Source organism: Neolamprologus multifasciatus, chromosome 3 (genome assembly GCF_963576455.1).
Source record: "Neolamprologus multifasciatus chromosome 3, fNeoMul1.2, whole genome shotgun sequence".
In the NCBI taxonomy this organism is placed as follows: Eukaryota; Metazoa; Chordata; class Actinopteri; order Cichliformes; family Cichlidae; genus Neolamprologus; species Neolamprologus multifasciatus.
Genome location: NC_140441.1, coordinates 9,953,384 through 9,968,416, shown reverse-complemented (window position 1 = coordinate 9,968,416; position 15,033 = coordinate 9,953,384). Strand labels below are relative to the sequence as shown.

Sequence of the window (15,033 nt, the reverse complement as noted above, 5' to 3'; positions counted from 1 at the left end):
TGTTTGAAATATTAATCCAATATAATCTGTTTCTTAATGTATTTTCTTAAATGCATTGTTTTTTCATCATACCTGAATTACAATAATCCATAATTATGTGGATTTGCATATTAGATAGTTTTTAGTTAAATATAAGCCCCCCAGAAAGGCAGGAAAAGCCCTGTGACTTACTTTGAATCTACCTACCAATTTACTTTTTGCACAATACTCACTATGTGTATATATGTATATGTGTATATATATAATACACACTGTGTATTATACCACTGCGCATAGTTGGAATGACTATAAAATCACTTGGCTTGACGCCGAACTCCTCCCATAAGCACCAATCTCACTGAGGCAAGGTAAGGTAATAAGGTAATAGCACAATTCAACAGCAAGGTGATTCAAAGTGCTTCACAGAGACATTAAAAACAAAAACAAGTAAAAAACATGATTTAAAATAGGGGGGGAAAGAGTAAGTTTTGATATTTAAGATTACACGTAAAATGGTGTTGATTTGGTGTTTTATTCAAATGCAGCTGAGAATAGGTGAGTCTTCAACCTGGATTTAAATAAACTGAGTGTTTCAGCTGATCTGAGGCTTTCTGGGAGTTTGTTCCAGATATAAGGAGCATAAAAGCTGAATGCAGCTTCTCCGTGTCTGGTTCTGACTCTGGGAACTGATAAAAAAACGGATCCAGATGACCTGAGGGATCTGGAAGGTTCATACTGGGTCAAGAGGTCACTGATGTATTTTGGTCCTAAACCATTCAGAGCTTTATAGAGCAGCATCAGAACTTGAAAGTCTATCCTCTGAGCTGCAATCACAGTTTCTCTGGTTTCACACTGTTGTGTGTAGCTGCTGGGCGGTGCCGGGGGCGGTGCTAAGGTGCAGTCTAGCAGTTTAAAAAGCAGAGAGTTAAGCAGAGAACATCAGTAATCACTCCTCGTGGTCTCAGGTGTCTCTGACTGAGATTTTAGGTTTTGTTGAGCCCGTTAATGCAGAGACAGCATGGCTGTGCTGAACCTGCTCCATCATGGACTCTTCTGGACTCTGCTGTGTGTCTTAGTTCTACTTTCTGCCTCTGAAGGTAAGCAGGTGTTACTGTTATAATACAGCTGAGCTTAGCGATAATTTTGTCTGACCTGATAAAACATGAAACACAAAATTTGGGATGATTAACAGTTAAAACGGCGTGTTTCTTAAGTCAGTATCCTGTTAGGCACACTGAACAAGATGTGTGCAGGTGAAGGAATGAGCTGATCCGTGGCATCACAGAGAAAGAGTCTGCTTATAATTTATTTCGCAAAAGCATAAAAATTGAAGTCCAATCACAGGATTTTTTGTTTACAGTGTATTTGTTTTAAACCAGTAATATTTTTTTCAGTGTCTTTTAATATAAACCTGAAAGCTCACTAGCAGGTGCCGTTAGTCTAAAATAACTGCAGACGAAAACATCTGGAATGTTTCAACAGTAAAACTGAAAATTTGGATTATAAAATACAAAATGCATCCGCTTCTTCAGCAAAAACAAGAAAAGATGAAAATGAGTCAGTTTTCCAATTAAAAGTGAACCACCAAGAGGGTCACTTTTGAGTCCTTGGGACTTTGAAAATTCGTAAAACTGCTTAAAATAGATATCATGATCTCATATTTGTCACAGGAACAAACGGAACTGTTCAAAGTCTCAGCATGACAAGAAAGACTAGGCGAGTAAGCAGGATGAGAAGCAAAAGTTTTTAGAACATCGCTGTTTATAGTTGTTTTAGGTATAAAACAAACAATACTGTACAATATAAAGCTCCTTGAGGCGACTGTTGTTGTGATTTGGCGCAATGTAAAGAAAACTGAATTGAATATAAGGAAAATGTAATCGGGGAGATCCAACTGGAGAGATTGGTTTTGTAGTTTTTGTGTGGAATAATTTGTTCCCCCCTGTTACGACCCGGCTCAAAGCCGCAACATAAAAAAAGGAGATGAATACCAGAGTATGGGTGAGAAGAGGTTTTATCTTAAAATGGAATAGCAGGTTGGCTCAAATGGCTGGTACCACCAAGGCAAAGACTAGTGAGCTCTCTGGGAAGCTTCCCTCAGGTATGCTTTTATCCACACCTGACTAGGTGTGGCCAATTAGCACCAGCTGAAAACATTGAGATTATTAGGGGCTGCAGAGGGACGTAACACCTCCTCCCTCAAAAGGGTTCCTCTAGGACCCCTAAACAAAGTCCCTCTGAAGTCTTGATCCCTCACAAATAAGTTGGCATCTTTAAGCATGGATGCCCCTACATGAGAATCTGAAGTTGCCACACTGAACACACACAAAAAGTAACATGTGACCAACACAAAGGAGTACAACAGTCAAACCCAAAATGATTATTCAGCCTGCTACAACACAAAATGAAAGCAGCCACGAATAATCACACACAAGTGATCTGTGGTCTCCACCACACAAACGGCCACATATGAGTGGCCCTATACCACAACAAGTTACTTAATCGACAAAGTTCAGTAAAGCAAGCATGGTAGTGACCAACCACAAAATGGAGAGCTATGGCCGCACAATGATTACATCAAGGGTAGCTGAACACCCCACAGTGTTATTGCCATCACCTAGCCAACAACACTCACAAGTGATCGAACAAAAGTAGCCATAAACCCCACAACACTAAAGGTCACAGGCCAAAACACTCATCTCATGAGGATGTTATTAGCATCCAGCGACACAGACAGATGCACACACATGGTGTACACACTATGCAAAGTTAAAAACGGCCTACCTGCCTCACCATAGGACCATAATGGACTCAAACCTCTTTCCAAGTTTGGTACCACTGGTTTACTATGAGCAACTCCCTAAAACGCTAAAACACAATAAAACTTTACCCGTCTAGTCTTCAGTGGTGTATCGGGCTTGAGGCAACTTTAAACGCTAACTCAAGGGTAGGCAGCAGACCAGGGATATGATCTCCTACCAAACTCTGAAGCGTACCCCCACCCAGGGTAACCACCAAACACAACAAATTAAAACAACAAAGCAAAACAACAAACAAGTGCTACGATGGAAGGGCAGCACAGCCACCTAGCTGAAACACACTTACTAAAGGGAGTTTGCTCAATCACAATGAACACCTTCACTCACCCACTTAAAAGTCAAACAAACTGATATTCAGTCTCCACTAAAATGTCCAAATATCCCGGATGAGCCCCCACTTATGTTACGACCTGGCTCAAAGCCGCAACATAAAAAAGGAGATGAATACCAGAGTATGGGTGAGAAGAGGTTTTATCTTATAATGGAATAGCAGGTTGGCTCAAATGGCTGGTACCACCAAGGCAAAGACTAGTGAGCTCTCTGGGAAGCTTGCCTCAGGTATGCTTTTATCCACACCTGACTAGGTGTGGCCAATTAGCACCAGCTGAAAACATTGAGATGATTAGGGGCTGCAGAGGGACGTAACACCCCCTTTTTACATTCACCTCGTTTTTTGCTACCAAATGGCAAACAAGCTTTCTTAGAAAAGCACGGCTCACAAACTTTACGTCCTGCAGAAGCAGTAAAAAAGGACCGATGATTACCCCTACATATTTAAATCATATATAAAACTATTAAACCCCATAAAAATATCTTAAATACTTGATTTTTCAAATCTTACTAAAAAAATAAGTAAAAGTAGATGACAATTAACTACCTAAGTTCTTTAAGTGTTAAAGGAATTTAATTAAAGATGGATCAAAATGTCATTGAGAAATAAATCTGTAAATAAAAGATGTGTTTACTTTGAAAACATGTCGAGCATCGAGTCGTAACTGTCTCTCATGAAAAACACTCCTCTGGTTCATCAGAAATCCGTGATCTCCATGTGTAGCTCATCGTGATAATCATAACACTTTGAATCTTTATCCATGTTCCATATTGTTTCCTCTCTTTTAGAGCTAAACATCACAGCTGGACAGAACGTCACTCTGACATGTCGAGCTCCAAATAGCAACATCCCGATCACAGTTGTAGAGTGGAGCAGAGCTGACCTGAAGGAAGAATATGTCCTCTTGTACCGTGATGAGCAGTTTGATCCAGACGAACAGCATCCATCTTTTAAGAACCGGGTGGATCTGCAGGACAGACAGATGAAAGATGGAGACGTGTCTTTGATTCTGAACGATGTGACAGCTGCTGATACTGGAACATATGAGTGTCGTGTCATCCAGAGAAAAACAAACCGCAGGAAGAGAGCTCATCTGAAGACTGACCCCATCAACATCATCTACCTTCATGTTGATCCTCCAGGTGAGTGAGTAGAGTTGAGTGTGTGTGTGATCAGAGGTGAAGCTGCTTCCTGGTTGTTGATGTTTGTTTCTAAAGATGTTGTTGATGAGACTTTGTAGAAAGCAGCTGGTCTGAGTGATGTGATCAGAGTGCAGTAGATAATGTCTGACAGCAGTTTGAAGAGGAAATGGATTCTGTTCTGTTCTTCACTCATCACCTACCTGACAGCTGACACCTCACACCTGTTTCTCACCTGCAGGTCAAGGAGGACACACAGAGGATGGAGGGAAGGAGGATGGAGTCTCTAGAGGACGTCCTGGTCTGGTAGCTGGTCTCTCAGCCTTTGGTGTGATTTGTGTTGTTGTGGCTGCTTTTGGGATCACTGGAAAACTGAAAACGTCAAATTCGTCCTGAACAAAGTCCAGTTTGGAAAAAAAGATTGTTGCAATTTTATTTTTTCTGTCTGCAGACAAACATTTTTTTCATTCGTTTTTTTTGAAGTACATACATGAACGTGTGATTAAGATTCTGTTACTGTGTAATCTCAGGGGTTAAATTAAGGTCCAGACATGTCTAATATGACTGTGGAGAAACATGAAACACACAGAAGCACTTTTTTTCCCTGCTTATGTCAAGTGTTTCCACTTACTTTACTTTGTACTTTATTTTTACTGTTTAGTGCCCTGAGCTGACCCATGCTGTGGTTTTACAGCTCATGAAAGTTCATGAGGAGCCACATAAACTTCCTTCAATGGAAAATAAATCAAACATCTTTGTGACATTTTCTTTTTCATCTGTGATAAACTTGTTTTGTCTGTTTTGAATGTCAGCTGTAGTGCTGGATGCATTAACCTATATTTAATCTAAGCTTGATATTTTTGTCTTTTTTGTCATTGAGCTAATCGAGTGTTAAAGAACAAACATTTACAGAGAAATCAGTGAGAACAGCCACGTCTCTCATCTGATTAAAAAAACTTTTAATTCAAGCTTCATATTGTTTTTTTGTAGAGTTTTAAATGGCAAATAAAGATGCCGCTAGTAAACTTTATGTTTCTATGTGACTGACTCTCCTGCAGTAACAACGCTAACAGCTTTAGCTCTTTTTTATATTTAAATGCTGTATGGGTCAAACATACACATGAAGCTCACACTGGTGGCAGTTTTTACATGTGTTTGTACAGAGACATGAGGGAGGCATTAAAATGACACATTTATATATAAACAGAACGATGAAAGTGGCACTAATTAGTCCCAACCATCACTAGAGATTAAACATTCTCATTCACAGAAACTCTCCCTCATGACCTCTGGAGTTCACAGAAGTGTCAGAGCCCAAACTACCAGACTGAGAAACAGCTCTAACTGTGTTAATGTCATCTATGTCCTCTAACACTCTTCACTCTTCCTGCTGCTCTCTTTAAGCTCCAAATATCTCATCTCTCCCTGCTTGTTATTCAACACTAACACCATCATCCAACCTAATGATAAATAAACAGCACCATCAAATGGATAAAGGAAATATATGATGAGTCATGTAGCTCAAATTTGAAATGATTTATTGCACCAGACAAATAAAGTCAGAGTTTGGTGCCAACACTCTGAGCTCATCACTCCCTACAAATCTAACAAGGACAAACTGTGTGCACATGCAGCAGTTATTTTAGGAACTACTTAATCTGACAGACAGAATAAACCATAAACAACTGAACTGTATTCGAGTCAACAAATAAAAACTGCTTAGTTGCAGCTTATCTCTAAAGCAGATGAGCTGAATCTTTGAAGTCAGGACCTATCATGATCGATGCAATCAGCGCTAAAAAAACAAAAAAGGTTGTGAATACTTCCAGTGTGGGTTCTTGTCTGTGAGGTGTGACTCGTGCTTTTTTTCCTCTTGTTCTGCGTTTCAGTGTTAAATGTTTCTTTTGAATTCAGCTGCCAGAGTGGGGTTTGTAAAAGGCAAACCCCACAGAGAATGACTCACATGTCTCAGTTCTTCAGCACACATATGATCAGGGAACTGAGGGACAGCAATCAGAGGAAACTTCCAGCAGATGAGTGCAAAGCGCCCTCATCTAACATGTCACAAATATTGTTGGTAAGTGTCATAGTGGCTTAATTTTCAAGATAGTTTGATGCTACATATACAAAAGACTAACTCAGCACAAAACGAATTCATGAAACTCTGCTTTACTTTATCTCTGTACTTTTTGTTTTATGTTTTGAAGACAAATTCTAAATTAAGGAAAAAATGAAATAAAACTATAATGTGACTGTTGGAGCTGTGTGACCTCTGTGAGCTTCCTGATTCAGATTGTAAAAGACTGCAGGACAGCTTCAGATCATAAACTTCTTTAAGAAATCGTCCTTTTTGTTTGCTCTGCTGTCTGATAGAGACATATCCACACAGGCCAAGCAGAGCCAAACAGCTTTCACTTTAGATTTTAGTCTCACTGTTGTTCACATGATATTTTTGTGTATCTTACCTTTGGCACAGCTGGAGCTTATGCCAGCCACCACAGGTGATCAGGGCACTGAGTAACACTCTGCTCTCTGAGGTTTCCTACTTACTCTTTTCTGGATTTTACACAACTGAATTCAACATACACACAGATGTTTACAGATGCTGTCATTGCTGATTTTTCATAACTAGTCAGTGTAAAATTATCCTCTGAGGAGTGAAAATAAACACCACCATACAGTTAAACTCAAAATGCTTCTTTCTGATCCTAAATAGCTGATCTGTTACTTGACGAGATAAAATTGTATTATACTCAGACTTCCTTTTAATGATGTCTTGAAATAGAGAGGGACAAGTGGAGGCCTTGCAGTCCTGTTCTATTAATTCAGTTTCTATTTCTAACAGGCGTTTCTAGGGTTCTTTTTCCAACTAAGATTCAAAAAACTATTTTCTCTCTGCGTTAGTACTTTAAATGTTTTCCATAAAATCGAATCAGAATCAGCCTTCTGATACTTTTGTTGTCATTAATCGGCAGTAGGATGCCTCAGACAGGAGTGACGGGTGAAAACGCCAGGTACACTGTTGTTTCGTACCACATAACTCCAGAACTAAAGAGGTTTGAGAATGATCCAAGATTAAAATGCTGTGATACATTGAACATACAACTTTAGAAATCAAATTGGAATCAAACAAAAAATAATCTATTTTCGGGTCCGATTTCTGCACTTGTGAGAAATAAGAATAGTCTCGACTAGTAGGTTTACACAGTCTCCAAACATAAACTAGGTAAGTGGAACTCAACATATTATTGACAACAATCGAAGAGTTAATCAACTGGGAGGTTTGGGTAGATCTGTCTAAGTGTTTATCAAGTACACAATTCAAGTCACCTCCTAAAATTACATTAGTGTCAGAAAGATTAGGTAATATTTAGGAAATTTTGACTAAAAATTCTGATTAGCCCAGCAGCACCTGAGCAGCCTCTCGTTAGTGGGTTTCAAATGTGTTTCCTGAAGATACACAATATCAGCAGCTAACGTTTTTAAGTAAGAATAAACCTTGGCTCATTTGCGCACATGCCCTAGACCTCGCAAGTTCCAGCTCACAAATCTAATGCCACCAATTAGCGAAGATGAATTAGGATTCACAACAGAAATAATAAATAGCAGTGTACACACGAATTGCCCTTGTAAAACATCGATGAGTAAAATATACCAACAACACGAACACAGAGAACACAGTCCTCTTCCCCCCGTCCCACTTTCCCAAACAAAGTGAGAAAATAAATCCCGCATACTCATAGAGGGTCTGCATCACCATTTCGAACAAAATGGTGTTTATTATCTATGTTTAAAAAAATCTAGCACACTGGGAACGTACAAAGATACATGTATACTACAATCATTGCAAGCACATATGGGAAGAGGAAAGAAAAAAAGGGTAATAAAGGAAACATCTTCAATAAGATACACCTGTGTATCCAAACTAGTATAGCTCTATAGCTGAGTCAGGGTGTAACTTACTACCATATCATTCAATGAAACATTTGCACACATATACCCTATACATTAGCGGTCCCCAACCCCCGGGCCATGGACTGGTACTGGTCCATGAATCGTTTGGTACCGGGCTGCGAGAGTTGAGGTTCGGGTGGGAAATTTATGGTTTTCAGGGTTTTTATTGTTAATATTTATTGTTTTTATCGTTAACTTAATTTTCCCATGTCTTTTTCTGTGTGTTATGAATACATTTTTTTTTTTTAGTACTGGTACTGCTTTTATTTTGTTGTATTTAACCTTAAAGGCCAGTCCATGAAAGAATTGGAGGTCTGGCGCAAAAACGGTTGGGGACCACTGTTATACATCATTCAGAGGGAATATGGAGCCTGTGAAATATCTAACATATGAAAATCACAAATAAAATAAACCAACACAAGACAAACTGGGGTGTTTTTTTTTTTTTTTTTTTATCAATGTGTTGCTCAACAAAGGAGCTTCAGATTTTTCCTGTTTTATGAATTCATCAGCTAACGGTACTTTGACTGTTTCGATTTCCTGTTGTTTGATCCTTTGACAATTCAGGGAGGAAATTATTTTCTTTGTGTTTTACCTTCAGTTACTTTTGATATTCATGTTATAATCTGTTGTTACAGGATGACAAGTATGAATGTTATTCATCACTGGGAAGAAATTTACAGATGAAGATTTGAACGATGCACATTTAATTTGCACTTATTGGCCACCTTATTGGGCACACCCATTCATTTGGGCTGAAAAGCCACAGTTTTGCTTTAAGGCTACGTCCACACATACATGGGTATTTTTGAAAACAGAGATTTTCAGTTTTTGTTTAACAAAAATCCCGTCCACTGTGCAGTTTTGAAAAAAATATCTCTGTCCACGTGTAAACGGTAAAAACGAAATTTTGGCCAATCAGAAGTCTAAAAGCCTTGAAGGGAAAGAGTAAGCGGGTTTGTTTACTAAAAAAAACTTTAGTACTTAAGAAAACTTTTTGTATGTTTGTGTTACTTTTCAAGTGCCTTCATCATTTCAAATGTTATTGACAGTATTTTAGCTGATGTAGAGTCGCAACCTAGGAATTAACAAAATGCATACAGCATATGTAATGTTAAAAGTCTGCTTGTTCACTGTAACTGTTTAGACTACGTTACCCATGATGCACCTCGGTATCTGTACTTACGGTTGGGAACGTGTTCAGTGCAGTTGTGCACAGATGAGAGATGTGTTGGAGGAAATACCACACACATACTCACACTGACACTCCCTTTACCTGCATGTGAATATTGTAATTGGATCGCATCCCTACCAACGCTATACATCCTGCTGATGTCATCTGCCACCTCCTTATTAAAGTGATTTGAACTACATCACTGTGGAGCACCATTCCTTCTGACCGAGGACGACTCAGTTGAAGCGTGATCAGCAGTCAGTGCAAACATATATTATACGTAATTTAATTAAAAAATTGATTCAAAACCAGGTTGTGAAAGCATCTGTGTTAAATGTAGAAGTTCACTCTGACACCTCTGTCTTTCTAAATGGAGGGACACTAACTACGTGTGTATATGTAAGCGTGTAAAAACTGCAGATAGTAAGACTAACAGCAACATTATTTATTTATTGTAGAAATGAATCTCATGTAAACAATAACGTGCACAGCGTGATGCCAAAAACGGCGCACACCATTGATTTTGCGTGACTAAATCTCCGACTTCCTTGTCTACACATAATCGCAAAAAATGAGTTTTCGAAAATATCCACCCTGGCAGGAGTTTTTAAAAATCTCCATTTTCAGTGACCCAAAACGCCGTTTACATGTGGACGAAAGGTGCAAACGCATAGAAAAATCTGTGTTTTCAAAAATACCCGGTTACGTGTGGACGTTGCTTAAGTGTGTGTCCTGCATCATAAATGCAGTTCTAATATTTGTATCAAACCAAACCTTGAAAAAAGCAGAAATTTAGAGACGTGTGGGATGTGCAACAGCTGTGTGATGCTATAACCTCAATATGGAAAAAAAAAACCCTCTGAGAAAATTTTTCCAGCACCTTGTTTAATATTTACTATTAAGGATTAAGCCAGGTCTGAAGGCAAAAAGGGGCCAAACCCAATACTTGCAAGGTGTGCCTAAAAATATGGCCAATGAGTGTATGCACTGTGTTAAAAGTCACAAAATAATAAGAGCCAGTAGGTGGCAGCAGAGGAGCTCAACACGTGATAGTTTTCATCTGACTTTGAGTCTGGCTCCAGCTTGTCTGCCTTCAACAGGCCTCATGTTCATCAGTGATATATTTATAGATAGTAATATTTGAATCTCTGTGTTACTTTACTGCTAATATGTGTAAATGCTGATATTTACTGACCTAGTAAGAGGCAGTAGGAGCAGGCCTATCCATTACTGCATGTAAAGCCTGAGCCCCACAAATCATTAAAATTAAGTGAGAAGTGTTAACAGTCATTGACTGATCAGTGTTTATGTTTTAAAAAAATATATAAACCTGAAATAATTTCAACAAGTTTATGAACTTGTTAAATTCTCTTCGTACTGATCATCTTAGTGTCCTCTTAAAACTCAATAAGATGGTTATAGAAATGCATTGATAAAGGAATATAATCACTAAAACACAAGACTTGTGCCTGAGGAGTTCATGACATTTTACTTTTATTTGAACATTAAAACCTGCTCTGACACCACTGACTTGAGTTCTGTGTCACGTCTCATCTGTACCATATGAAGTGAAGGTAAGTAGAGGCCATTACACTCCCCCTAAAAGTCCATTTAAACATTTGTATTGTAAAGCCTTTGCTTTGAAAGATGTTTCACAGGCTAGCAAAGAGTTTTCTTTATGTTATTTAATGTCTGCAAAGTCTTAAGTCTTTAATCAGCGCTGCTCTGATCTCATCCAGACTCTCTGACACGCAGAGATAAACATGAAAGTTATATTAATCACAGTTTATACACATGTACATCTCTTCTTATAGAGGAGGACAAGTCTAAAGACAGATTAAACATAAACTTGATCTTAGCTTTGCAAAGATGGTAAGTACCCGGAGTTATTTCTGATAAACTGCCTCCAGAAACTTCCAGATAAACTGCATTTCAGTCTGAAACACAAATGCCTATCTAACAAAGTCATCTGTGTGTGTGCGTGTGAGTGTGTCACAGCTATTGAATGCTGCATTCATAGCGGGTTTTCTTTCTTTCTTTTTCCCAACATACCTGTCCTTTATTGAACTCATCCTGTTAATAAACATTCTTGGCTTATTAAGAGTTAAGAGCAGTACAAATGTCAGAAATTCATAAATAAATAACGTTCCTGTTTTTAAACTTTTAAACTCTTTAAATTCTTATTTTTAAACAAAATGTACTTCTCTACTTTCTTTTGCTCTGTTTTTTTTTTTTTCTTCTTCTTTCAATTCATAATAACGTCTTGAATAACCAATGAAATCCTCTGGATCCACTTTCAGTTAAAAGTCGTTTGTTTGATTGTTTTGTTTTCAGTTTAACTTGGCACACATTGAGACTCATGAAGCAATACGGAAAAAAAAAAAGAGAGCCAGTTTTCTAATGGGTCCCAGAAGTTTTTATCATCTGAAATCTAAACATTTCTTTAATCTGTGTGTTCAGATCCTCCATCAGAGCCACAGGTCATCTACTCCGCACTAAAGTCAAAGATGACACCTTCAAAACAGCTGAACCAGTTTGACCAGTTATGACAGCCAGCCTTTCGACGGGTTGTGTGTGAGACTTAAAATCATCAACCTGTAAATTATAAATTTTAAATTGTTATTGATCCCTTTACCCCGAGTCCTAAAGTGTATATTTATTTTCTTACTCTTCTTATATTTATTGTTTCTTTACTTGCACTGCTGTAACTGGAGCCTCGTCGTCTCGTCTCTCTATATACTGGACTGTATGTAGCGGAGATGACAATAAAGTTTACTTTGACTTCAGCAGCGAGCAGGCGCACCGAGGGCTCTCGCGCTCACTTTTTGTGTATAGAATAGAAAAAACATCAGTGCAAATTATAAGTCTGTATCATGATGTCTGGTGTTTTCGTGTTTGTTGGTTTGTTTTGATTTTGCGAGTTGGATATTAGATGCTGCTCCAGCCAGTCAGAGACTCCCCCGCCGCCCCGCCCTCTCCTCCCTGTGCCGCAAGCAGCAGGCGCACCTCGCTAACGGAGGGCGCCCTTACTCCCAGCAAATGGGTGGCAGAAAACTGATCGGTGCCTATGACATTCCCACTATGCACTGGCTGATGTCGGGGCAGCATGAGGCAACCGCCCGTGTCGCCCGTATCAAAAACCGCTACTGACTTCAGCAGGGATAGCAGTTGTCCTCTGAGACCCACCACCCTGTAAGTAGACAGCCAGTGATCACTCTGCAACTCAACTGCCTGTAGGCTGTGGCATATGATAGGCCCCGGCCTGCACAGGGAGACAAAGTAACAGCGGTTTCAATCTGCAATTTAAAGGGCAACTAACAGTCCATCCTAAACATATCAGGTCCTCCTAGGTTTCATCACACTACATACCTGCACAGAGAGACAAAATAACACAGCAGTGTTTGTAGTGTGGGCTATAATTCGGCTGTGTCCCATTTCAGGGTCTGCACGCTTGAAGTACGCGCACTACGCGTACTACGCACGGTGCGTACTATAAGTACGAGAAGTGCGGAAGTGAGAGGCGTGTGAAATGGGACGGTATATGCTTCGTCGAGCTGTTCAGGTTGCCTAGCAACCATGATACTAACCGCGAAACACGTTACATACAGCTTTGTTTGACAGAAATGAAGGAGAAAAATGTTTTGTTGGTCATTCATTTTTGTCATGACATCACTTTGATTAGTTGAGTATCTGAGGCTGAGACCACAGGACTGTAAAACATGATTGTTGGGCTTCATTTCTGTACTGAACAGTCATTTAAGATTAGCTAGTAAATAATAATTAGTTAATGTTGTTCATGAGACTAAAGTCATCTCAGTATGGTAATGTAAATATAATATGGCCAATATTATAGTTATTGTCAGATTATTATGATTGATATATATATATATATATATATATATATAATCTATATCACTGACTTTCAGCTTGTTGTGTTTGTGGATATATGACTGACTTTAATTATCCATAAAATCATCAGATTCTCTGTAAGATTAAGGTCGACTATATGTATATTTACAAGTAGAGGCTTTAAAACCAAGTTAATGCTGAAAGTACAAACATCACTAGTGTCACATAACTTTGCCGACATGTGGCCAACAGCAATGTTTTAATGTTCTTCATTATTAAACATTCGCACATGAATAAGTGACGTCATATTCAGTACTTACTTTTGACAGTTCACTTTTCGGCCGCTCCCTTCTGCCGTATTTTGCTGCAAAATTATCCACACCCACTGCCGCGCTATGAATTGTGGGATATATGGGACCACGAAGCGTGCACCGGACCACGCTTGATATTTGGGGAAATCGACGGCGCATTTGGAGTATGCATTTCAAGTACACTTCGAATTGGGACAGCCGTCGTCGCGTGGCGGTGACGTAACCGCACTTAAAATGCGTACTTCAAGCGTGCAGACCCTGAAATGGGACACAGCGTTAGACTAGCATATCAGTGCAATCAACAACACCTGCCTCCAAATAGTCCGAATGCCATTCTTTTCATTTGCTCACTGCAAATGCGACACGCACGAAACCATAAAACTTCACACAGTAACATGGAGCTAAATTAATACAGGCACAATAGTCCACCATGTTACACCGGGAACAAAGTAAACTGTTTAATCTTACAGCATGATAAAAATTAATTTCATGACATTAAACAGAACATGAAACATTCATATAGTTCATAAATATCCCTCCTCTGACTTGAAGTAATTTCCTTTTTTCCTTTACTTTAAAGGGGACAAAATCATGAAGGGAAGGAAAGATGTTAAATTTTCTTTGTTTCAGAGACTCAGGCTGCTCTGATAGCAGTCTGTTTACTAATGTGGTGGTGGATGTTACCGATGCATGTAAACCACCTAAAAATATGTGATGATGGAGCACAAAGAGCTCCTCTTGAATACTTCGCCCCATGAGTTCTTACTGTGTTGCTTCCTGTGGTTCAGATTAAAAATTTCAAATAGATAAAAACAATAAAAAATAACAGTCCTGTTTTCTTCCTGCTCATCCTCTCTAATACTCCCTGTTTAAAAGCTCTCAGGACTTCTGACATCAGATGATTTATTGATACATCACCTGAACTGAGAAGAGACTGACTTACACTGCTACACTTTCCATTTCCATCATTTCATCATCCCATTAATATTTTCTAAACACATCACAAAGCGCTTCACAGAGAAAAGAAGTTCATAAGAAACAGAACATTTTAATAAAGCAGAGTAATGTTCAGAGTTCATCTGTTAAGATGAAAGCAGAGAAGTCATTTACATGGTGACACTCATCAGTCATGGTGACACTCATCAGTCATGCTGACGATGAGCCTCTGTGAACAGCATCAGTTTATTTTCTTTCATTAAGGATATCCCAGTGTCTCCTCTGCTAAAGGAAGCATTAAAGGAAGCTTTAAACCACCTTTCCTTATAGTTTGGAAAATTCAAAGTGAGAGAGAGACAGAACCACTGACACCTTTTATGTCAGTTTTTCTGTGAGAGACCAGTGGGAACAGATCTTATTGTTTGCACATTAAAAATAATGTTCACATTCTTCTGTCAAAGAGAGAACCATTGTTAAGGCATGTGACTCTCATGCTGAAGAGGGAAATTTTGCACTGCTCCCCAACACTAGACACTGTTTT

The 15,033-nt window shown here is 38.9% G+C and overlaps 1 protein-coding gene across 1 annotated transcript; it reads left to right on the top strand.

Annotated features, from left to right (window-relative positions):
- Positions 1-3,709: 3,709 nt before the first annotated feature.
- On the top strand, positions 3,710-4,723 carry LOC146521504 (butyrophilin subfamily 2 member A1-like). The gene has a single exon (XM_085155385.1). The coding sequence runs from the start codon at positions 3,890-3,892 to the stop codon at positions 4,277-4,279; it is 390 nt and encodes a 129-aa protein (XP_085011511.1). The 5' UTR covers positions 3,710-3,889; the 3' UTR covers positions 4,280-4,723.
- Positions 4,724-15,033: the final 10,310 nt, after the last annotated feature.